This window comes from Phyllostomus hastatus, unplaced genomic scaffold (genome assembly GCF_019186645.2).
Source record: "Phyllostomus hastatus isolate PE091 unplaced genomic scaffold, TTU_PhHast_1.1 phas_contig_1, whole genome shotgun sequence".
Lineage (NCBI taxonomy): Eukaryota > Metazoa > Chordata > Mammalia > Chiroptera > Phyllostomidae > Phyllostomus > Phyllostomus hastatus.
The window spans coordinates 10,892,166-10,919,089 of NW_025333498.1; the positions used below are offsets into that span (position 1 = coordinate 10,892,166).

A 26,924-nucleotide genomic window follows, 5' to 3' on the forward strand; every position below is an offset into this window, starting at 1 on the left:
CCATGTCTTTGCTTTGTGCTACACTAAATCAAGTTTGGCAGTTGATGATTATTTATTGGTTTTCAAATTTGTTTGTAAAAAAGCCCCCACCCAAGGAATTTGTGTTTGAAGCAGACCTGACTTAAGTTTGAGGCCAGGGGTGGGGGGAGGTAGGGACTCACAGTTGAATATTAGGCATTACTACCTTTAAGTCCAAAGAACTTGGTTTTAACGGATGCTATGGCAAGACCAGTAGATTAAATTTTTTTTGCATTGATTTATTTGAATGTTGTCTAAATCAATAAATGGAATTATTTTCTTGCCATCCTTGTACACCTTCCCCCATTTTCCCCCTCTGTGAACAAAAACCTGAAGAGGACATGGAAAGGCTCGACTAGTTTCCCATTAGTCTAATTAGTCTAACAATGGTAATTTTAGCATTGTATATTTGGATATTGAGTTATTTTAAAATATGCACATTTATATTTTAAACTGGAGCAACAAATAAGATATGATAAATTTTTGAGGAAGGAACAAATTGGCAGTACTAGGAGAAGGAAGTCAACTCTCAAATGCTTTAAGTTTTAAGACTGGCAAAGACTGACCAAGCTAAAGTGAGTTTGTAGCCCTGGCTGGCGTAGCTCAGTGGATTGAGCGTGGGCTGTGAACTAAAGCATCGCAGGTTTGATTCCCAGTCAGGGCACATGCCTGGGTTGCAGGCCACGGCCACGAGCAACCGCACATTGATGTTTCTCTATCTCTTTCTCCCTCCCTTCCCTCTCTAAAAATAAATAAATAAAATCTTTAAAAAAATAAATAAAGTGAGTTTGTAAGTATAAAAAAGGAATATTAGAATTATTTCTGTTTTTACTTGAAATTAGTCCTTTTACATTCTAATTTTTAATGCACTTGATCACAGCATTTTAAAAATTCTTAATAGTACAACACCATAACTGTATTTACTAATAGGCAATATAGGTTAATTCATCAAACACACATTTTGTATCAGGTACCATGTTAAGTGCTGGGAGTACAAAAAGAATGAGATGTAACCCTGGATAAAACATTTTTGCCCTGGGAGACAAAGAAACTTTTATTGTAAAGGTGTTAAGGACCACCTGGAAATATGAACAAACTCGTAAGGATTATAACCATTGATTGATGATTCAGAAATTCACATCTTTAAAAAATGTAATTAAGGCTGATAGGTGGTTAGCGATAAGCCTAATACATAGTCACTGTGGTGAAAGTCATTTAACACAGTCTTTTCTGCTTTTTTTTTACATCTGTGATACAAATAGGTGCAATCTTTACATTTACCATGTATATTAGATATGTTAATTTTATTCAGTTAGGATGTGATCAGTCCCTGCATATTTGGGTTTCCTAGAAATGGTGAATTGTAAGCTCTTCTGGATCCTGAACCAACCTTTCTTCTAGCCACTAGAGTCTATACGTTAAAGCACATTCACATTCAGGATGTATTATAATATCCTATTGGAGACATTAAGCGGGCTGGCATTTGGACAGGAATAACCTAGAGAAGTGAGGAAGAATCAGTGTGATGGGAATAGATGAAAGCTTGCAAGGAAATAGTACAGAATTAAAAGAAAAGCAGAGGACTAAATAAGGAATCTTGGGGGATACTCATATATTAAATAGGCAGAGAAGACCTGGCCTGGTGGCTCAGTTGGTTGGAGCATTGTCCCATACACCAGAAGGTTTGGGGTTCCATCCCTGGTCAGGGCACCTACCTAGATTGTGGGTTTGATCCCTGGTCCAGGAGCATACATACAGGAGGCAACTGATCAGTGTTTCTCCTCCTTTCTCTCTCCATCTCCTGCCCACCGTCTCTGAAATCAAACATATCCTCGGGTGAGGATTAAAAAAAAACATAAGCAGAGAGGGTAATAGCTGGAACTAAGAAAATTGAAATGGTCAAGGCATAGACGAACCCTTCTAGTACAGGACCATGGAATTTTGCTGTTATTTTAGGCTTTATTAATTTATTTTTAATATTTAATGGTTACCTAGAGACAGTGAACCAAGCTATTTTTAGCATGTATTTGGTTGAGTTATTTTTGATCGTTTTGTTTCATTTCTAACTGCTAATTTCATAAATAGGCAAATATAAATGTCATGTTTACTTAATACATTTTGTCCTTGTAATTAAGCCTGCTCTTCTTGCTCAACAGCCTCACTTAGTTTTCAGATATAAAAAATAAAGAAAATGGAAAAATTACTTGCTTTTTATTCCTGAGAAGAGTTATTTTTCCTAGTTTCCCACTGGCTGTCAAATCTGGTTTCCATGTGATGGTAATTTGATAGCTAAAAGCCGGACTTCCTAAAAACATGATTTTGTTTAATACTTATGTTGTCTTGTATAAGAAAATCATGGTGCAATGTATTTTTGGGTTTTTAAAATCCAAGTGGTATTATCAATTATATTTTTGTGAACCAGGAAGATTTTTTTCTTAGTAGAAGAACAGAATAATTTGAAATTTTACTTGGACATGCTGCCACATGATGTATTTATAAGCAAAAATAAACTGGAAATCAACATTATAATGATTATTTTAAAAAGAGCAGTTGTTGTATGTTGAAAGTATGATAGCTTCAGACATTTGGTTAGGCACTATTTGAATTGGCAACACTTGTCTCCTTAGGGACGAGTTATTTTCTGCAAGAATATTGTGTCTGAAATATGGATCGTTTCTCTTTTGAAGCACCGAAAAAGTGATAGGACATTTTGTTTTATGACCAGTTGAGTTGGGCATTAAAATCATACATGTCACTTCTGAATATGTTTTTATTATCAGTATATATGTTATAGCTATGTGAAAACTGATTAAATATGTATTACCTCATTTCCATTGGTTTAACACCGAAGTCCAATCCCATTTGAAGTACTGTGTCCAACAGAGACCATGTGACGCCTGCCTCCTGCAGGGGCTTCCCACTGCGCTCTGTGGGTTGTCACCGCCCTCCCGCAGAAAGTACCTCACTGGGCAGGACCCACACCTGCCACTCACTCTCGAGCCAGGGTCCCTCCTCACTGATGTGCTTTATGTTTTCTAGTGCTGAGTAAGGCTTTGTTTAAACAAGGCTTACAAAGCAAAAACATTTGAAAATCTCTGATTTAGGCATCCCTAGGATGATAACCTAGTAGCATATTTTAACCTGTCATGCCTGTTTGGGTTCACGTCCAGGCACACAGAGACTTGTGATGTTTTCTCAGCACTGAAGTGTACGTTCACTGTGGCCAACAGACTTCGATCTGTAAGAGGTTGTCCATGTAATTTTATTTTTTTAATATGTCAGTTATTAAATATATATTTAAATGTATTTCCTTTCTATAATTTTATAAGATATTACATATCAATCAACTTACAAATAAGAAAAATTTATTTTGTCAAGTGAAAGATTGAAATTGAGTTAAAAATGAGTTTACTTTGAAGTTTTCTTTCTCTTACTTGAACTTTCTTAGCTGGACATTCAGAAGAAAACAGTGAAATGAAACTAATTCCATTATATTCATAATGATTAATAGCACTGTTTAGCTCTTCAAAGGACATTGACATATTAAAAAGAAAATCTCTTAAAAACCAAATCTCCAATTTTGTCAAATTTGTAAGCGAAAATATATCATTATCATGAAAAATTTGCTTAACAAAGAATAGAAAAAATTATCTTGAATGTAGGGAGTTTTATATTTTGAGATATTTCCATTCTAGCAGTCAGCAGTGTGAAAAATCACCGCGAGTAGCAGTCTGCAGACATAATAAACTGAACAGTAGATCCCTTAGAATGTCACGTGATAGAACAAGCAGAGAATATGAAATAAGTATACTTAAATGATCAAACAAAAAGAGAAAATGAAAACATCAGAGTAGAATGAAATAAAAACAGATAGCACTTGTGCTGTGACGTATGCATGTGTGAATTTGGTTTTGAAAATTCATCCTTCTCAGGACTTGCTGTTCTTGAGCCTGAAAATTCAGAGGTTTTTTTTAAATAGATCTGGATGGCCAGAGGCCTCAGTTCCCTGAGAAGTCCCTTCAGTGTTTCTAAGGTGTTGCCCGGGCCAGAACCACAGATGTCCAAGATTTGAACAACACAGGTTTGATTTAATGAACATATATAAAATTCTGCACTCCACACTTACCAAAGCTACCTTTGCCAGGATTAATTACAGGTGGCAGATCATTATATGTTCTTATTATGTTAAATATCCTTAAATGTTAGCGAACACCTATTCCTGAGTCTTGTAATGTCATCACTTCTTCCTTGGGACTGCTTCACAAAAGGCTGTCAAAAACTGACAAAAATGCCAAGGGTTTCTCTTGTCACTTTATCAGTTTCTTTTCTTACTAACATCAGCTCTAACTTGCAGCCATTACTCTTTCAGCTGAAGGCAAAGTGGGATCATCCCTTTACAAACTATTTATGCTGTTTATACTTGGGACAAGTGACCCAAGACCACCTTCCCAAGTGGTTCTCACTGGCTTCTACAGCATTTTTATCCCAAGGGAGGAATCTACTTTTGCATGTAATTCATTATAATTATATTTAAAAACAAGTGATTGATGACTGAAGAAAATTATATTCCTGCTTCAGTCATTGAGAGTATCTGGAGAATAGGATTTGGTTGATTCTCAAGTTATTTCTGGTATATTTCAAATTCTTTTGCTAGATAAAACTCCTTTTGTGTATTTTGTGCAACTAAATTTCTTCCCTGGAGAAAAAAAAATTAGGTGTGCTTTGTCATATCTTATGTGATATATTCAAAAGGCTAAATAAGGATGTCTCTAAATATATCCAGTAAAATGTTGAATTGTTTTTATGATATTAAACAAAATAGCTAACATTTTTTTCTTTACCAAATTACAGAGAAGTCATTATTTTAAAAATTGAAGTCTTAATAATAGCTGACATTTATTAACCATTTACTATGAGCCACTTTTGTAAGCAGTTGTTATAAATTAGCTCATTAAATCTCATAATACTAGCATCAAGAACTATGAATATGTTCTCATAAAAAATATGTGTTTTGTTAGGTTTGAAGAATTAAGAAAATGCATGACTTAGCAAATAGTGGAATTAACTAAATTATTATTATTATTACTATTTTCATTATCATCTCCTAGCTTAGATATGAGAAAACTAAGGCTTCAGATAGACTAATCTCAGGTTAAACAACTAGTGTGTGGTAGAGGAGCTCTGAATGTATGTGTCTGTATGTGTCTGAATCTGTAGCAGGAGCCCTTAATCCATTTTCTTGTCCACCAGGTCAGTGGTGTCCTCTATGGTCCTTAAGTATATTTCCTTTACAGTTTTGACTCTATCCCAGAAAAAGAACTTCAAACATTTTTTTTAAAATCCTTGCCTAAGGACATTTTTTTCATTACTTTGGTAGAAAGGAAGGAGGGGAAGAGGAACAGAGAGAGAAACATCTATGTGAGAGAGAAACCTCAATTGGCTGCCTTCTATTAAGTCCGGGACCAGGGGTTGAACCAGCAACCTAGGTATGTGCTAGGTATCATCGAACCTGCAACACGCTGGTGTATGGGATGATGGTCCAAACAAACTGAGCCACACCAGCCAGGACTCAAACACGTTTCTTGTTGGAAAAGAGCTACATCATCTTGTTTGAAGAGTATTCTTCTCTTGTGTTCATTTTCCAGCACAATGATTCAGAACTCTAGTGTCTCTGAGTTCTAAATTTCATCCTCAACATTAGTGCAGTAGTAGCACAGTGCATTTCTCAATCCTTAAAAAAAATTCTCATCATGACTCTCACCATTGTTAATTAAGACTTCACAAGTGTCTTAGAATGAATTGGGCATGTGCTATGAAAAGATTGCAGACATATCTTTTTTATTAGATGAGGAATTTAAAAACATCTATTAACATACTGGTTTGTGACTGATTTCCAGGCTTTCTCTTTAGCAGAAGAATTTTGCAAAACACAAATGCTTACAGCCTACAAGAAAGATTTAAAAATTGGATCAGTCCTAAAATGAGTGTGTAATGGATTGTCGTTTAACAACTTTTCACAGGAAAGAAATGAAGTAAAAAGTAATAAAGCAGCATCCTCACAGTTTGCATAAGTAGGAAATACATAATATTTCATCTTAAGTGACAAATTATTATTAAGCTCCCTGGCATTCATTAGACTACCATTAATAGTAATGGAATTGTGTCATACTTATATATTATATGCAACTCAAGGAATTTTATTATAATATTGTATGAATATATTGCTGTTTGAGTAGGCAGGTGGATGTCTGCAATGACTACATGCTGTAGTATTGTGATATTTTGAAATCAATCATATTTTCTCCGTATTTATCACCATTAAAGAAAAACACATCGATTTTTACATTTTTATTTTTTGGAAAGCTACCTTAAATGGAAAATTATGTATTTTGAAAAAGTATGTGTTCTGTTTCTAGTAGTCAGACACTTGTGCTGTCTTCCCAGTGAAAAGAGAAAAAGCGGCCCCCATGAAGCCTGCTCTCGTGGCCGAGGTCCTGGACTCACTTTCTGTAGGCTGTGCTCATCTGTTTGTGCCAGGCTGTGCTCTCTCCTACCTCAGTGACTTCCCACTTGCTAAGAGGCAAAGCTATGAACCTCCATCTGTTTAGAGCGCTCCTCGTCTCTTGTTTGCCCACTGAAGTCCAGTTTGCAGTGCAAGACTGGGTGTAACCAGCAGATCCTCTGCAAAGCTGACCTGTACAACAAGATCAGATACTCCCTCTTTTCAGTTGGGTAGCACTTCTCATACCTCTTACAACACCTGATTGCTCACATTCTAATTTTTGGCTTAACAGACTGGAAGCTCATTTGGGCTCAGTGGTTTTTTTTTTTTTCTTTTTTGAAGCATGTACCATAGGGTTTCACATATAGTAAGTACCCCTTAAATGTTTATTATTTTATGTCTGTCACTTGCCACACTATCTAACTCAGAAATGTAGGAGAAGCGAACTCAGCATATTGCTTGTCTGGTGTTAGGTATTGCCCTGGCTACTTTTCACATGAACCAACTCATTTAAACTTTACCACACCACTTTGTTTCAAGACTTGAATCGCCATGGACCGCTAAGGAAACAGAACTGTGAGACACTGATAGACTTGTTCTTGGTCGTGCAGCTACAAAGCTACAAAGCAGTGGAAAGAGCTTGAAAGCTAGGGTTTTCTAACTCAAAAATCTACCTGTTTTTCACTACACTACACTGCCTTCCCAACAGAAAAATTTGAAACCTTAATGTTTTTTTGTTTAGAAGAGTAGTATTGGTTTCTTGAAAGGTGGAGTTTAACTGACTGTGTTTTGTTTTTGGAACTAAATATATTATCATCAAGTCTATTTTTTAATGAAAGTTTGGGCAGTACTGGAAAGGATGTCATCAGTGAGCCACACAGGTTGAAGAATTTCTGGAACATGAGAAGCTGTTGAAACTGGTTAGCTGGGAAAGCCAGCTAGTGCTGAAACCTTGGTGTGTACAAAGGAGAGGTTCCCTCGGAAACCTAAGCGGATGGGGCTTTCCAGTCACCAGGGTTTGGAGCAGTGAGGCTGGGAGGCTGCGAGCAGCCAGACAGGATGCACGCTCAATTTGTACCAGAGGTTTTCTTTCCGAAAGGAAAGCGGTATTCTTTAGACACTCTGAATCCCCCTATCAAAAGTGAAGATTTCCATTTTGCAATACATAAAGACTTTCAAGTTCAAGCTCCACAAATTGTTTTTGAAACTTTATAAACTGATCATCCCAGATACTAATCAATCTGTCAGAAATAGAGTGACTTAGCTTTGACCGACCCAGATGGGTGGAAAGGATGAGCACCCTAGGGCAGCACGGCTGGGTCCTCTTTCTATCTTCCTCTTTGAAAAAATAATAAATTTGACATGTTATATTTTTAAAACTTAAGGTGTATACCATGTTACTTTGATATATTTATATATCATAATATGGTTGCCATTGAAGCAGTCTTTATCACATTACAGCATTACAATACAATAGTATTTGTCTATATTAATTCTGTGCATTGGATCTCTGTGGCTTATTTACTGCTCTTCTGTCACTCATATCCCCTATGTCCCATCCCCTGGTAGACAGCATTTTACTATTATTTTTTCTTTACAGGTTTGACTATTTTAGAGTCCATGTATAAATGATATCATACCGTACTTATACACAAAAATGATATCATACTATATTTGTCTTTCTCACTCTGACTTATCTCACTTAGCATAATGTGCTCAGGGTCCATCTATGTTGTCACAAATAGCAGGACATTCCCCTTTCTCATGGCTGAATAGTATACCGTTGTGTGTGTGTGTGTGTGTGTGTGTGTGTGTGTGTATGTATGTGTATACATCTTTTTTTTTCTTTTTACCGGAAGGACAATTGCATCATAGTGGAGTTTATGAATGAGGCATTGTGACCAATGGGATTTTTCCTTAGGTGCTCTGGGTTTTGTTCCCAGCTTTGCCACTTACTTGGCTGTGTACCTTATCTTCTCTGAGCCTTTTGACTCTTGTCTGTAAAGTGAAGTTGACAATGACAATCTTGCTAGGTTATTGTGAAACTTAAATGTGTAATATGTGTCAAACAGCAGGCACTCAATAAAAGTAACTCTTCTTACCACTTAGCTCTCTTAAGTTTTTTGTTGGACTTCTTAATTCACTGTCCCAAACCTGTTAGCCCTTCAAGACTGAGTTTTAGCATCATCTCTTCAGAGAGGAGGATAAGAGGGACTGTCAATTTATACATATATATAAATCTATAGTAGAATGTAAATATATACTTACATATTTATACAAATGGAATTCATCATTATTATGATTATCATTATGATTTCTTGCTGTGCCAGGGAGTATACTGTTTCATATTATACCAAACAACATTTTCACAACATTCCTAAGACAGGTACTGCTATCATTACCGTTTTTTATATGGAGATAGAGGAGTAGAGAATTTGTACAAGGTCACGTAACTGTGAAGTTATGGAGCTGGGATTCAAGCAACAATCTGGCTACACAGTCCACGTTCTTCACCCACCATGCTCTCCCGACACACTGCTGTGGACACCACCGTCTGTAATGCTGCTTCAAGGCGAATCTGTTCTTAACTTGGTAAAGTCTGTTAGCCACTATCTTTGATGTATTACAGATTCTGCTCTTCTTATAACTGCTTTCCCGGCTGCATATGTAACTGGGCATTAAATATATAAAAACTCAAAATATGGTAGATGCCAACAAAATAGTTATTCATGGTTAATACATGTATAATCTTTTTTATATGTTTGAGGGCTGTTTGGCTCTGAAATATCACTTAATATTTGGCTTTTCATTAATGTTATGCAATTGCTAACATTTTCTTATAGTCAACTAGCAGTATATAAGTAATAATTGAAATTGATCAGAAAATTTTAGATCTGTCAGACTTGGGAGATGAGAAAAGAATGAAAATGTTTTTGTCGTGAAATCAGTTGAGACAAGGGCGGGGGAAGAGAGAGAGAGGGAGAGGGAGGGAGAGAGGGAGAGAGAGAGAGGGAGAGAGGGAGAAGGAGAGAGAGGGAGGGAGAGAGAAAAAGAAAGAGAAAGAAACTTCAATTTCCTGCATTGACGTATGTGAGTTCCTGGAACTGAAATAAAGGAGCAGTTTTAAAGAGAAAGACAAGCCATTTCCCTTTATACAAATTGAGTTTTCTTTGAGGTGTAGAGGTGACGACACTTTGAGGAACCCCTTAAAGCTGGCTCCTATGTTCTTTCAACCTGATGCTATCAATTTTGGGAGCATTTCTTCAGTTTTTGCACAACAGTATAGTCTAGGCTTATCTTCTACTGTCCCTGCCTGGCCATGGAATGAGCCATTTTTCTAAGTAGTTTTTCCTCCTTTTGATGGGGAATGGTATTGGGAAACCAAAATTTGAGTGCTAAGTGTGTGCATAGCTCTGAGGTTGTGATAACTTTTAGGTTTTTGAAACAGGCAGAGCTAGGAAACACTGATTAGAAATCAGGACTTTTATATTTGATAACTCTAATTCCAGTCCAGTCCTGTAGGATTCTTTCTCATTTCTCCCCTTTTCATACTTGTGCCTCTCTTCTTCCATAGTAAGAACCCTGCCTCCCAATAACGTTTGTCTATTTGCTCAGTCATATAATATACAAAAATTGTTTCAGAATAGCTGCAAACATGCCTCTATCAAAAATAAACCTACTCAAATAAGTTCAAGATATGGTGGTGGTTCTTTTTTTGGCATCCTAGACTGAAAGCATGTATGTCGAGTATGAATCAACCTAGGGAGAACTGACATCTTGGACCAGAACGCATGTGGCAAAACTTTTCACACAGTTGCTATAGTCTTCCAAAACGGAAATCCCAAAGCAATGTCATTTTGATGGAGAATATGCCTCAGAATTATTTCTCAGCTTTCTTACACAGAATTGTTAGGCTTTTAGAAACATAATATCATTACTATGTGTAATGCAGGGCTCATTTTTGATATGTATCCAGTTCCTGAACCTTTTTTGAAGCCTCTTGTGTACTTCCGTGTGAAAGGAAGGAGCCCCACCTTCCATATCTGATCACCCTCAGTGTCTGCTCAGGTTCCTTATCCTCCACCATCCCCCTGGAGATATCTGATCCCTCCAGTCTGTTCAGTGGTTTTAGTCAAATCCCCCTTATCTCTGACTCTTAGTAATTTTCCATTCACTGACCCCCCCCCCCCCCACTATAAATCCTCAGTTGCCCATTTTTTATTCCAAAATGAACCTGGCTCTATACTGAGGTCTCTTTCCTTCTATTATAAATGTTGTGAGTAAAATTTGTTTTTACCACTTTATCGACTGTTCATCTCAGGTTTTTCTTTGGCAACATATGCTATACAGTCCAGAAATTCTTTCAAGAATCTTCATTTTTGCAGTGGAATGTATGTTCTTGGAATACTAAAAACTGTGAATTTTTTTTTGGTATATTTTGAGGCCCTGCAGATAACTAAAAACCTTAAAAGACACACACACGTGATCCAGAGATATTGTAAAAAAGCTTCCTAACTGATAAAGATCACTGACTTAAAAAGTGTTCATGAAATTATTCCCAAACATTTTTGTAGTTAATTTTGTAGTTTCTGAAGGATTTAATGTACAATTATATTATCAAATTGGATTTTTATAAATCTAATGCTATTTAAATGCTAATTCATTGTTTCAGCTAATTCTGTGGTCCACTTCTAGGAAGAGCAGAAAAAAAACCCACAACTTTCTCTGAAGCCAGGAACATGTGTTTCTTTCTACTCTGAATTTTTAATTGGGGAAAATGGTGTAATGAAATAGGTCTACTCCATAGCATCTTGCAAAAAAAAATTAAAATTCACTTTACCAGATTACAAAAATCTGGTAAAAATAAATGGATAATACATTTGGTTGGATTTGTTTTCTTTTTTTTTTGTTCTCCATTCTGCTTGTTTATTCTTGCTCTATCTGTAGTCTTGACACCTTTATTATTTAAATGCTGAAGTATTGAGGTGAGTAATACCAGCAGCGGGAGATTTTTTCTGTTAATTGCTGTTCAGTCTGTTTCAGCTGTTAGAAGGATGTGGGCTGCACATGAATTTAGAAGTTACTGGGTTTGTTTGTTACTTTAAACCATATAATGCAGAGTTATTTTCATCTATATGTGCAAAGATGCACATCAATAAACTTTTGCTGACGGCAAAGTGAAATTGATGCATTTAATATAAAATATCCCCAGCTCTGAGCTCTGCTGGGAAGTTATCAGATCTTATGGGTGAAAGGCTAGGCTTTTACCATCACTGTTACACATTAACTGGGTATAGTTTAATATTAATAGCTCCTGAGAATTGTGGCAAAACTCAAGTCTTTATTTCCTGTGTTTGGGTTTGTTCCTTGCAACAATTTGGTTGGTTTTCTGCATAAAGTGGTTCTGAGTGTACACAAGACTATGACAAGGTTCTGGGCTCTTAACGCTGATGAGCACCATGCCGTCTCCATCGTGCTGCACTCAAAACAGCACAGATGTGAGTCTGGGAGTGGCGTCCCCACAGCTCTCAGGAGCCTTTGTTTGGAGAACACCCTGATTAACCCTCACCCTTCATGGTTCATTGACTCACTGATAGATCAAGTTTAAACTAGTACATATTAGCACATTTGTTACTAACAGGCGAACAGTTGGCCATCCTGTTTTACATTGCTGGTGCATTGCGAACTGGCATGCTAAAAGGTCTGTATTCTAGAGTATGAATTGAGAGGTTACCAAAGGACTGAAGACCAAGTCAGTTGCATGTTGACGTTGAATCATACCTATATTTTAATCTTTGATGATCTACTTGGGGAATGTTTATACTATTGTCAAATTGAGAATAAGTAATAATTATCACTTTGAGATTCATGTTGTCAAGAAGTTCAGGGGATCTCTGTGTCTCAGTACAGCTTTCATATTATAGTTTGTTGTCTCGGGATAAAAGAAGGGCAAGGTCATGACTGCCTGATGCTTTGAGTTTGTCATATTGAAAAATATTTTTCATAGAGGTCTTTGTACCCTGTGATTTTATATAAATCTTTATAGTATACTGTATTCCCGTATTACATGGAAATATTTAGTGTTTGGGCAAGAGGGCCAGGATGCACATGTCTATTTTCTCATTAACAAAATTAAACTTTTTATTAATCAATACACAAATAAATAAAATTTCTTAAAATTCAATGTATTCTCTCCTCTTAAATACCTTCCTATCCTAGTTTTCAAAGTCTCTAAATGCTTTTCTCTTGTTACAGTTCTTTTCATGGAGGGTAGGTTGATCTAATCATTTGACAGTCTCAGATGGTGAATTTTGTCTCAGCAGTATCTTCATTCACCTGTACCATACCCTTGGCTACACACTTCTTTGCGTTTTCCTCCTCTTGTGAGGTGAGGAAGCACAGAGTGCCTTGGTGGGGCTGAGGGACGGCACTGAGTCTAAGCCTAGGATATGACAATTGAGGTTACTTTCCAAAACCAGTCAGTGCCATGTAGACTAAAGTCAGTTTATTCCAGGGTCACGTTCTGATTTTTCTTATAGCTAATGGTGTGTTTGTGGAAGGCAACCTGATTTATTTTAGATTCTGAGCACAAAGGTCAGTATTTACTTTCATTGCTGCTGTAAAATTTAATTTAGAAAAGATTTCACCAGCTCTGAAATATAATTCTTCTGTTGGTTTAAAATTTGTAGATATGGGGAGTATGAGGTAGGGATTGAATTTTTTTTTAAAAGCTTAACTTGGCAGCAATGAGGTTGTTAGCTTTCACATGCTTAATGTTTCTTTCAAAGGATTTAAATGCCTATTGCAAAAACTATATATTTTTATAAATCTTTGGTTCTTTGTGAAGTATTGGCCTTAGCCCTCTAGTTTTATTTTAGGACTTAATATAAGTGTTTTCATTTCTGGACTTCTTTTACATCATAGCAATTTAAAAAGGAAAGCTTTTTGCTTAAATGATTGTTTGCAGGATTGATATTTTGTTTTTAATACAATTGGGATTGCAATTTATAATTTATTTTTCTTTAACTTTTAGTTTATTTTAAAAGAACATGAATTCAATACATATATATATAAATATGTATAAATATACATATACTTATATGTATACAAATATATATATATAGGGGTATCTACTGTGTGCCACGTACTATTCTAGGAACTAGTGAAATAGCAGAACCATACAGTCTTTGACCTCAGGTAGCTTAGATTCCAGTGGTAGTTGGGTGTCTCAGTCTGTTTGGGCTACAGTGACACAGTACCGTAGACTGGGTGGCTTATAAATAACAGAAATGTAATTCTCATAGTGCTAGCGGCCAGAAGTCTGAGTTTAAGGTACCAGCATGGTCAGGTTCTGGTGAAGGCCCTCTTCTTGCTGTGTCTTCACGTGGCTGAAAGAGAGCTGGAGAGCTCTCTGGGGTCTCTTTTTTAAGAGCACTAATCCCATTCATAACAGCTCTACTCTCATCACTTAATCACCTCCCAAAGGCCCTACCTCCTAATATCTCACATTGGGAATTAGGATGTCAACATATAAATTCTGGGGGGACACAGGCATTTAGTCTATATGAAAAAGAAATTGAAAAAAAGTAAATATATTTCTATGATGTCATATGATGGTAAGTACTACCAGGCAATGGGATGAAAGTATTTGCTATCATATGGCAATGATGAAGGGCGGCTTTATTGGCTGTGAAGTTTTAGAAGAGAGTTGTAAGTAAAAAGAAAATTTTGCCCTTTGTGACAGCATGGGTGGACCTGGAGAACATTGTGCTAAGTGAAATAAGCCTGTCGGAGAAAGACAAACACTGTATGATTTCACTCATATGTGGTATCTAATGAACAAACTGAACTAATAATCAAAACAGAGACAGACTCATAGAGGGCAGATGACAGCTGGGGGTGGGGGGCAGGTGGTTAGAGGGTGGAGGGATTGAGTGAAAAGGAAAAAGGACTCATGGACACAGGCAGCAGTGTGGGGATTGATTGCTGGGGGCAGGGGGCATAAAAGGGTTAAATGATAATGGAAAAAATACAATAAAGATTAAATTTTTAAAAAGAGAAAAAAACACATACAGATTTGTAAAAAAGAAAAAGTAATGGGAAAATGGAGCCATATGGATATCTAAGAAACATGTGTTCCAAGCAGAGGGAACCGTAAATGTAAAAGGTTGAGCAAGAAAGCCCTGTACGGAGTCAGGTCAGCAGGGAGCAAAGTAATGGAAAACAAGGTCACAGAAGTGACTGGGAGTAGAGCATGAAGGGTCTTACCAGCTTTATATGGTTTTTGACTTTTATTCTGGGGAAAATGGGCGGGGCATTTGGGCATTTTTAAGCAGCAGAGTGACATGATATAATCTGCGCTGCCAGGTGGAGAACAGACTGAACGGGACAGAGGACAGAAGCAGGAGGCCAGTTAAGGGCAGGTGGGTGTAATCCCAGTGAGGCAGTGACTTAAATCAGGGTAGGAGCAGGAGAGGTGATGTGAAGAGGTCAAACTTGGATTTGTTTTGAAGATAGAACTGGCTAGGTCTGTTGACTTAGTGGATATGGGCTATATTGAGAGAAAAAGTCAAGGATGATAATGATATTTTTCAGTATATTATGAAAAATATCAAACATATAAAAATATTACAATGGGCACCTATATTTCTACTACCTAGGTTCTACAGTTCTTAACATTTTTCCATATCTGCTTCAAACATATTTTGTCACTGCATTTTATAGTAAATTTTAGACATCATGACACTTCTCCCAGAAATTGTTCAGTATGTATGTTTAAAAAGAAACATTTTACAAATATTCAAATATCATTATGGACAATAGTTGCTTATTATCATCTAATACCTGGTGCATGTTGAAATTATCTCCATGTTTTCCAAAATGCCTTTTATGGCTGCTTTGTACCAACCAAGTGTCCAGTCAAGGATTATTCCTTGAAGCAAATGTATTTAAGCTAAACCATTCCATCCCTCATCTTTATTTTGACATGGACTTATGAAAGAGACATTGGATTATTTGTCAGGTAGGTATCCTCCCAAGTAGTGGCTGTTTTCTTGGCCATAGATTTCATACAACTTGGTCCTAGAAGTGTTGTCAGTGTTCTGAGGTCTTCCCTGCAGCTCACTGTTATTCTGGGACCATTTTCTCAGTCTGCCCTCTTGAAAGTCCTTAGCACTGAAGCTCAATCCATCAGACACCACCAGCTCCACTACTTGTTTAGTCCTGTGCAAACTACTGTGTTCTTCTCCCAGTTCTGAAGACTTTAGTTCCTATCTTATGTCACGCCTTTTGGCACTACTGCAGTCATAATTCTGTGTGTTTTGTAGAAGTTCTCTCAGGTTTTGATGTCTTCTTCTTCTTCAAAGACCTTGACCTACACTTCACTTGACCCACCTCCTCCCATAATCATATTTCTTGATCAGTGGTTTTCTAAGTGGGGTCCACAGACCAATATCATCAGCATCACCTGGGAACTTGTTATAAAGGGGAACTCTCAGACCCCACCCCAGACTACTGAGTCCAAAACGCTGGGACTAGGACCCAGAAATCTTCATTTAACAAGCCCTTCAGGTAATTCTGACGAAGAAGGAAGCGCATCAAATCTTGTTATGATTAGCTGCAACTCTCATTCTCAGTTTCAAGCATCTTACCCTCCATGTGCTCTGTCTTCCTAGCCCACCTGTTCTACTCTCCCAATGTCTAAAATCCCTCAGCTCCACTGAGACCACAGTTTATAGACTCTACCGCTTTTTCACTAGTTCTCACCCCTCTTATGTCCTCACTTCCCTTCATCCAGCCACACATTTGACTCCTCTTGGACTGTTCTCTTTCACAAGCCATACCCAAAAAGCACACAGTTCCTATCAGCTCTCCCTTTAAAATATATCTGGAATGTTAACTTTTTAAAAAAATTATGCCTGATTCAGAATCACTCATTGCATTTAGTTGTCATCACCTTAACCTCCTTTAATCTGGAATAGGTGCTCTGCCTTTCTTTGTCTTTCATGGCTTCGGCATTTTTTAAAAAAAGAGTTTAAGGCCATTTTATTTGAAGAATGCTCCTCAGTTTGTGTTTGTCTGAGTGTTTTATCATGTTAGATCCACACTCTGCATTTTGGGCAGGAGTACCGCAGAAGTGGTGGTGTGTTCTCGGGGCTGTGTGTTGCGTATCGTGAGGCACATGTATCTGTTTGTACCGTTAAGGGTGTTGTAAATTTTGACCACTCAACCAAGGTGATGTCTATTAGCTTTCCTCACTGTAAATGGGACATTTTTACCCTCTGTAATGAGAACAATAAAGAGGGACAGGGTTTAAGAATAAGTAAATATTTTGTTCCCCCGCTGGCTGTCACTGATGGTTTTAGTATCCATTGCTGATTCTTGTCTGAATCATTGTTATTTTGGTGGTTAAAAACAATTATTTTCTAACTGTAAGTTCTCCCATATTTATTAGTTGTCATTCTACTATAAGACAGCATTTTCCCTTCTCCCCTTAGTATAATATATTACTGTCTTAATTCCATTTTGTGTTGTCCAGGTTTGGCCAGTGGGAGTCTGGAGGTGAGATTGTGGATATTTCATCAGAATGTTTTGTATAAGTGTTATAAAAATAGTTAATAGAGGCTCATAGAGAAAAGTGGGAGTGAGGAGCCAGAGAGGTGACTTCTTTTGGTGATTGGGAAGGGTGTCAGTGAGAAAGTGGTATTTGAAGTGAGCTTTGAAAAAGTGGTAGAAACTTTTAGAGAAATAGTGATAAGGTGGAGTGGAAAGGAAAAACCCTCTGAACAAAGGAAGGCCTGGAATACCTGGTATTTGGCAAATACGTGGCTCCAAGGCATGATGCAGAAGCTGGAAGGGAACGAAACACTTCTGCACTCACTTAGCTTTGTGCATTTGCTGTGCTGGCTGCACTGCTTAGAATTTCCTCCATTGTCCCACCCCTGCTCTTTTGCTAAGGGATAAAAGGTGAGGTGTGAGGAAGGAGGGAATTTTAAGTAGTGAAAACAGCATGAGCCAAGAACCACACTCCAATGATCCCTTCTCCAGGAAGCCTTTTCCAGATCCTTAATAGGAACTAACCACCCTGCTCTCACATGCCCCCATGGCACTGTGTGACTCTTTTAACAAGTCCATTCTGTCTTGTGCCGCATCTGTTTGTGGGTAGGTCTTCTTCCTAAATTTAAAGCGTGAATCATATCTTAATTGCTTTGCCCCTCCTCCCAGCACTCGGCACAAATGCTCAATAAATGTTTCTCAACATGTGTGAGAGGAGAGACAGTGGGTAGGAGATTGTATAGGGAGGGCGATGAATGTCATTTTGAGGGTTTGGGCTTGCTCTGCAGGCAGCGGTGAGCCATGGTGCCTTTGGAACAACGCAGGGCTGGTCAGAGCTGGGATGGAAGGAGAACACCAAAGTTCCTGTGCTGTGTCTGGGGAACACTAGCCAGAGGGTGACAGCCAGGAGGGGCGGGAGGAATGGGAGGAAGTAGTTACCATCTCCTGAACCTGGGCACTCATTTGAATGCTGGTGTTGAAAAAGAAGAAAGGAATTGCCCATGACTTTGAGGTTTTGGGACTGGGTGATTAGGAGACTGCTAGAGGCCTCTCACCATAAAAGGGACCCCCAGGGGCAATTACAGAGCAGGTAGGGAGTTCAGCAAGATTTGGCTACTTCCTCATCCCAGCTCTCCCTGAATTCAAAACGGTATGCACTATTGAAAGATTTAATTATGTCAAATAAGATGAGAAATGAAAAATTTTCTCTACTTGAAGCACTGACTTTGGTATAGTGAACATTTTTCATTTGACTTTAGTAATAGCTTTACTAAAAATGGGCTTTAATAACTGCTTTTTTAACCTTGACTCCTGGCCTTGTGACAGCAACTTACCAGGAACTGGTCATCAGCTTTCTTTTGGCTCCTCTGTCCCTCCTGCCCCTTCCTAACGACAGAAGATTTGCTTGCACCTGCTCCAACTGGGTTCTAAAGGATAAACATCTTGTGAGCCCAGAAAATTGTAGTATCAAATCTCAGCCCCAACTGTGAGGCAGCACTATCATCGAATCCCCGCTGAGGGGTTGCTATCCCAGTTCCCCCGGGAAGAGTCCTTCTCCCCCGGCCCCTTGTCAGGCTTGAACCTCGACCTAAGCTCTCTTTTTAGCTCCCAGCATGCATTGCTCTGGCTCCTGGCCCTGACCCAGCCCTGCATGCTCTCCTCCACCCCACAGGTCAGGCCTGGCTAGCCCTGAGGTCACCAGAATGCCTTGTTCCAGTTATGAGCAAATTTATCCAAGGAGAGGAAGCAGACTTTTCTATTTGTTACAGCCCTTTGCTTTTCTCCCCAGAAACAAATGCTAAAGGAAGATTTGATATATCATTTGTGATTTGGTAAATATATAAAAACATTGCCTAATATTCACAAAGTTTATTTTATTCACATCTTCCTTCATAAATTAAATGCTTTGTTATAACTCATAATTTATGTTAAGAGGAATATTCCTATTTCACTACTAGGAAATGTAAATGTTTAAATCTAATGCCATTTTTAGGAAAACTCGTAAGAATTTCAAATAAAAGTAACAAATACTATTTAAATAGCCATATAACATTCTAATTGAACTTAGTATATGGTTTTAAAGGGAATTTAAAAATGCTGGCAGAGACTATAACTTTGTCTTTTTGCTTGCCTCTAGGTTTTTCAAACAGACCAAAGTCATTAAAAATACTTCTTAACCCCCAAAGCCACAAAAAAGAAGCTACCCAGGTCTATTATGAGAAGGTTGAACCACTCTTGAAGATTGCAGGAATAAAGACTGATGTAACAAGTAAGTCATTTTCAGAATCTAATTTTGCCATTAAAAAAAAAGTATAAGGACGCAAAATAACCTGAATTTAAATTTAGGACACTATAGAAACACCAAATGCTTTTTTAAGTGCTTCTATAACCTCTGCCACAGCCAGCTTCAGGGTTATAAATTTAATTATTTTTTCCTTTTGTGATATTTTTATTAAAACATTAGTATTTTCTCTTTAAAACATTTGCCAGACTTTAAAAATTATTAGGTATCACTGTAAAGGGAGCGATACACTTTTCAATATTTTTATTGACATGTTTGCTGTTTACACGTGATTTCTGCAGTTTGGCAAGCAGTTGATTTTTGCTCATTTACGTGTTTAATGCCTTTCCATGGAATCCTTCATTAGGTGGTTTTTGTTCTGACTCTGACCCCTGCTGGTTAGGTCAAAACTAAGCAATGAACTGCTGGTTTTAGAGGAATTGAGAGAGGCCAGAAGCTTAAATCCATTGTCTTAAATAAGAAAGATGCTTAGGTTTGTGCCCAGGAAAATAGAAATTTGCTACTTCTGAATAGGAAGAACGTCAGTAAAATAATTTTCAACTTGTGAATTTGGTGACCAAATATCTTTGTTTTTTTGAGACAAGATTATTTTTCCCACAGGGAGGATGGCCTGAGAAAGAGGGTTGACGCTATTAGTAATCACACCTCAGTTTTTCTGGTTTTATCTCTGTGTAGCTTTGCTACACAGAATTTATAACACATTTTAATTTATGAAGAGCACTGAGTAATAAGCCCACTCAGGAGATGAGGCCAGAGTGCGTGTGGGATTTCCGCGTCCCAGGCACAAACTTCTGGAGATGGGGCCCAGAGCCCCTGGCTTCGCTCAGCTGCAGCCACAGGAAAGGGGTCTCACAGTGTTAGTAAGGTTAGTGAAGCCCGCACCCCATGACTTCATGAATCAGGTAGAAGGAAGTTTCTAGAAGTGAGAGAAAAGGCAATCATCGTGGTAATGTCAGCCACCCGAAAAGGCATCTATCTACGACAAGGGAAGTTCAAGAGAAGCTACCATAAAAAACACAAGGGAATTTCTGAATTAAAATAAAATCGTAGTGTAGGAGTTAGCCTTTCCTCTTTGTGGCTCTTGGTTTAGGTGATTTGTAAGAAAAAGAAACCGTCCAGATCTGTCATTCCTTCCCACTGAAGGTGTTCAAAGACTGGCCGAAGGACGAGTTTGAAATTCATATTACGATGAGACAATTAACAGTGGAGTAAACCTACTGGCAAACTCAGTTATTTTGTTTTTGTTTCATTTTGTTTTAATTTAATATCCAGTTTTACATGGATATTAGTATATGTTATTCAGTTCAAGAAGCTCTTGTTGAATGATTTGTGTTAAACACCACACAGAATGCAAGATGAATAAGCTCTACTACCTGTTCTTGAGTGACCTGTAGTTTATTAGGGACTCAAATAGATATTTAAAAGAAATATAATTGGGATAACATAAAAGAGCTATGGAGTCTGAAAGGGTGATATTAATTTTTATCAGAAGGCTCAAAGTATTTGAACTGGGCAGCTCTCAGGTGTCAGAGGACACAAATGATGGTTTTCAGAGCATACGCAGCAGAAGGAAAGTGAGGGGAGGAAGGCAAGCCAACCAGCACATACCAGTAGGGTGTGCGTGTGTGTTGTAACCACGATATCTTGGGTGTTCTTTTGCTCTACCTTCCAGTTTTGACTTCACCTTAAATCTGGTCTTTTCCACCATCATAAAATTATTGCTTGTGGATTGAATTTTTCTTTATTCAAATGTAGTAGGGTGAAATTTGAATATATCTCACAATATGTATTTGAATAAATATGTATGTGAGAGATCCACCATGCTTTAATCTTGAACAAGGATTCGAATGTCTTCCTTTTAGTTTGACATAGAGTGTGTATGCCCACCCTGGAGCAATCACTCTCAACTGTCCATAACCTTCCCATAGACTGAAGGTGGTACCCCCCTTTTCCTTTAGGCTGAGAATACCGAGCTGAATCCAGATTCTAGTAGGGAGAAAAAAATGGGTAGATGGGCTTCCAGAAAGGCTCCCAGCAGTGTACACTAGAGGAAGTCTGAATCCAGATGACGGATGGATCTTTATGCTACACTCAGAAGTTTGGTCATCAGGCATTGAACTGGAGCTGGTATAAACTTTTTATCATAGTGTTGCAATCTGGTGTAGCAGAAAGGATTCTGCCAGCAGAATAGGGAGCAGACAGGAGGAGAGACAGACATGAGGAATGGAAACTGGTACAGAAGTCTGACCTAAGGCAGAGCTAACGATAGGAATGTGGTTTCCTCCTTTAAACTGTTGTAGTGGAGAGACAAATGTGATGTTCTAGGGCTTTCTCTCCCCTAAGTTTGTTAATGTTATTACATATTGTTTAGTTTGATGTAAAATAAAATTAGAATATTACATGAAGCAAATTTAGTCTACACATTTGTGCAGAACACCTAATTATTAGTTGCCTAACACTCCTCCTACAGGCAAAATTATAAAATTGCATCATTCATTTATATATATGCTAAATATTTATATAAAAATGTTTTGTATTTTGTGTGAAAGACTGAATAAACACATGGGTACTTGAAAAGTCTTAGAATCCTCTTGTGTATTTTCAGGGTATAGTTTTGTACCTTGAATAAGGTAATATATTTGAAACTGCCCTTTATATTATGAAGTGCTGTAGAAATGTCCTAATGCTGTGCATTTCAGTTTCACAAAATCATGTAATTGTAAGATTCAATTCACACTTCATTTGAAAGAATAATTATCTTCAAGTAAAGCAGAAAGAGCATATACTTTCTGCATGTCCAGTGTGATTATTATTATTTCAGTGTATCTTGTGGACATTGCTGAGTCCAAATGGAATTTGAATTACATAATACATTCTATGTAATGATTAATTCATTAGAAGATAGTGCTATACAAAGGCAGGATTTGAAAAATTATGGCTAGATATATTCATTATAGTTTTTTCTATGAATTTCTTTTAAACATCTCATCTCATTCATACAAATACACTTTCTCCTTTCATTGTGCCTGTGCTGAAACCCCAACTGTGTCTGAATGCATGTCAGCATCTTTAGAAAGAGATGAACTAATGTTGCTTACTCCCATCACCAGTGCAGTCTCTTATCTCATAATGGTTCAGAAAAACTTCTGGAAGAAGCTGGAAAGAACTGGATTATTTTGCCTAACAACTTGGTATCAAAGACAACCATGAGTGGCAAGCCTGGGTTGGCATATGATACCATTTCTTTCTCTTCCTGCCAAAGCAGAGAAGACTTTAGGAATCAGAACGTTAAAGGGAGGAGGAATTTTGAGAGATCCTAAATTCATAGGATAATTCCAAGATTAATAAAGTGACAAAGTCAAGGCAGCAGAGAAATCAAACTGGAAAGGACATGGAGCCCCTCTGGTTCAGTTTCCCCCAGGAGGTAGAGTGCAGGGGTGTGACCTTCCTCAGGGATGAGCACCCAGCCTTGGCCTGGCACCCTGTGACGGAGTCAGTGTGTGCCATTAGTGGACAGTGCTGACGGACAGTCTTATCTGAAATTTCAGGGTCCCTGTGTTTTTGTGCAGATTAAAAAAGAATACATTCTTTGTGCTGACTTACAAAAAGGTGCCCTGCTGGGCTGGTCTAGCTAAGATCTCCCAGCAGGTTGAGAAGGTGTATGGCTGGATTGCAAGCCCACCTGCCTCCTTGGCCCAATGCCTTCGTGCAAGGCATAAACTGCATAACTTGGAGAATTTGTGAGCTGACATGTGCCTCCTTGTTACTTTTGTCTACTAGAGTCAGTGTTATCTTTTGTGATAATACATAATAAATGAAATAAATGTGTCCCATCTTCTGTATAAGAGTCACTGAGATATTTGAAAAGAGATACAGAAACTATCCTTGATCTCCCTTGTTCATGACAGGCAATTCTATCCCCTTCAGCCAATCTCTGTATTAACAAAGGACTGCTAACCTGCGTCATGCTCATTGTCATTACTGTGGTCAAAGATACTTCTCTGAATGCAGCCTTGATCTTTGCCAGCTCAGGGCCCATGGGAGTGCCCAGTTGGTCACCAGATAATTCTTATTTCCTGTCTGGCTCTGAGCAGAATTGTCAAGAAAGTAAAGTTTATTGTCACTTTCTTCTTTCTCCCTCCTTGTGTCTGACTTTTACTGACTCTCCTCTTTGAATTTTTTCCCTTTGACTCTGTGTATCTCTGACTGAAACTGTCCCTTCTTTGGAGATGCCTCTTGTTATTCCTTATATCACCCAGTAGAAAATGAGGCAATATTAAGAAAACTGAGTCACAAAAGATGTTATCATTCTGAGGCGTTTACTCATTTCTACTTTAGCTGCTTCTGACTAAAATTTTGGGTAGTAGATATTCTTGTATCATAGCCAGCTAATGAGAGAGAAGATTCTAGGTGAAGAGTTCTTTTCATTATCCTTTAAATAGTTGTGAATGTAAATGGCCAATCCCATTTCTAATAATCAGATGCCAGTTAGGAATTTGGAACTTTATCTCTGGGGACAGTGGAGAGTCATGAATGGAGTTTATGTTGGGAAGTAATATAATTAAGTATATGTTTGAGAAAAGTCATTCCAGCTAGAGTGGGAAAAAGGCTGCAGAGAGCCAGGAGAAGAGGCTGTTGCCGTCTACACACTAAAGACGGTGGTGACTACATATAGGGCATTGGCTTGAGGAATGTTGGGATGCTGCAGCATAATTAAAGCCAGAAGCAACTGACCTTAACCATGTAGTGGTTGTGGAAAGTGGAGGGGATAATCTAGGAAGAAGTCATTTCCCTGTCTCGGGCAATGGGGAGTACATTATGGAACACAAACAGAACAATATAGTTGAGAAAAAATATATTTAAAGCTGAATATGATGGATTCCTTTTTTAGTTTACTAAGTTTGAAGCACCTATGAGACAGGAAAGAAAATGACATCTCATCATTCAATCCAATTATGTAATTTTATCACAAGACCAAAAAGGTTTCCTTAAATCCCAATGAAATTGCTTGATTTTACTTCAGCCCATTTTCTCATCAACATTCAATATCAACCTCAAGGCATTACTCTCTTCCAGCTTTGTCAACCTGGGGAAGTAATATTTGAACTGAAGGTAAGGGTGGGGGATCCCAGCAGTGAAAACCATATTTGAAGACGGGGAAATGACAGAGACTCTGAATTTCCTGAGTAGAAGGGGGTGTAGGGGATGAGCCTTGTTGGAAAGGGACAGATGAAAGAGGAGGCTAGAAACCTTGTGGAAGCGCCTTTGCCCAGTGGTCCACTCTCTGTGTTCATTCGGAGCAGCATGGTTTGGATCTGGCTTTTTCCGATTCCAGAGCCCATAGTATCCCATCTAAATACATATTTTGACTCCTACTCTTTCTAAATAGTAGTCCAGATTACTGTCTCATTTCACCCTCCATTATTTTTCTTTATAATCACTTATTACTACTTAATATTATATTTTTTAAAAATTAGTGTACATTGTCTTTCTCCAAAATGCAAACTCCCTGAGGTCAAAGATTTTATTCATTTTGTCCTCATATATTGTGATCGTTTTTTTTTTTTATCTTTTCTGTCTCTTTCTTCCAGCTGTGTGATTTTACTTATATACAATGTCACTTAAAAATTATTCTTCTTGGGTAATTTCTGTCAGTGTATAATCAAATTCCACCTGCAAGATAAAAAGAAAAAATGAACTATTACTTCATATTTTACCTAAATAAAAAGGGCATTCAGCCATGACATAATTTTAAAGCTAATTTTGTAGCTTTAAAATATAGGTTGTGTTTGAAAAGCTTTTCCAAAGTAAGCTTTAGTATAAAGTAAGGCTTGATAAACTGATTCTCAGCATAACTATTTCATCATAATATTCTTAATTATTTTTAATGTGTGTATGTAAATATTTTATTATTTTGCATTTAAGGTTACAACTACTTACTGTGGTTATGAATAAATGATCAATATGAAATCGTTTATGATAACTTAAACTTCCAAGCTTGTAGCCTTCTTTTTAGTGGAATGTCATAGAGAAGTTTTATTCATGCGAATATAACACATTTGAATAAGCTATGGGAGAATTACAAAGTAATGCTGCTGGATACAGAATGATTCTTTTAGACACTAATAAGACTAAAATTATTAGTCTTATTAAAAAGACTAATAATTTTTAACAATATCTAAAAACATTGCAGGAAAAGCTTGAACCATGCTGGCACCAGGGACAGACAGGCATGAAAGATTAATGTAATCTTGCATATAATGATGCACATTCTTACACAAAAAATCCATCTGCAATGTCATGTCAGTCAGCAGAATCTTTGATGGGTGGATACAGCTGGGCTGTCTCTTCTGGCAGGGCTGCCCTGGAAAATGCTAAATGTGGCTGGGATGCTTGGTACCATCTGCAGTGTGCCAGTTTATCCTGTCTTCACTGGCATTTACAATACTGCATAGGGCATCATAACTGTAGAGACAGCGATAGGGAGTGACAGATTCATATCCTTGGAGGATCCAGCTCTGGTGGGCCTGTGCCACCCTCCTCGGCATCGGATCTGTTGTGGTTGGTGTTGGCTTTGCTTTATATTTTCACATCCAACTCCTCCTCCTTGTAGTCTAGCAGTTCCAGATACACATTCTTCCAGTATGTAAATCTTACACTAACCTTTCAACTAATTTATTCATGTAAGGTTGCCAAAGCAATTTAACATTGGCTGCTTGATGCCAGCCAATATGCCTTATTTTCAAAATACTCCTGCTCTTAGGCTTCTGATTTTAAAGAAATGTATCTTATTTAGGGAATGCTAAATGGACAGACACCAAGATAAATTACCCAACTGTTCTGTGTGGGATATCCCCAAATGACTTATGTAGTTGGAGCAAATATATGACCCTCTTTTACATAAGGCTGTAAAACACATCAGGCAAGTAACTCTGAATTCTCTTTCTCATGATTAAAATATAAATATTTAAGAATAAATGTTGTTTTATGACCTGACCATATGTTTTTCATATTATTTTGCCAGACCAAGTTAAAAAATACAGATCGTTGTTTAAAACTGTCACTTTTTATGTTTGTTTTTATTTATTTTTTAAAATAGTAACAGAATATGAAGGGCATGCTCTGTCATTGCTAAAGGAGTGCGAACTGCAGGAATTTGATGGGTAGGTCATATTATTAATCTATATTTGTCATAGAGCTTAATGTTATTAAATGTTTTCATTAGCTTTTAGCTATATATTTGGGACTTAAAATTTTTCAGTATTTGTGATGTATGTAATTAGGCTCTCTTTCATATCTGTGTACTAACAATTAAGGATAATCAATTAATGACAGTCATCCACTTCTCAAGATCAGGTATAGGAAAGCAGAAGGAGAAATTTAATGATAAGCCCTGGGAAACCACAGTGTACCAGCCTATACTCACCTAATGTGCATGCATTGCATCCATCGTCCTGAGTCCTTGGCTTTAACCCTGGGAGTATCTAGAAAAGCATTGGTCCCCTCTTGCAAATCTATTGAGAGTGTTAATAGCAACCCACTAGTTAT

General features: G+C 37.6%; 1 protein-coding gene across 6 annotated transcripts in view; it reads left to right on the plus strand.

The window, feature by feature from the left end:
- Positions 1 to 26,924, plus strand: part of CERKL (ceramide kinase like) — a 102,844-nt gene that overhangs the window by 49,337 nt on the left and 26,583 nt on the right. For all 6 annotated transcript variants that reach the window (XM_045841632.1, XM_045841937.1, XM_045841563.1 and 3 more), the window contains exons 3-4: positions 19,212 to 19,343; positions 26,476 to 26,539. In XM_045841632.1, coding sequence (XP_045697588.1) covers positions 19,212 to 19,343; positions 26,476 to 26,539 — 196 coding nt within the window. The remainder of the gene's footprint in view (positions 1 to 19,211; positions 19,344 to 26,475; positions 26,540 to 26,924) is intronic.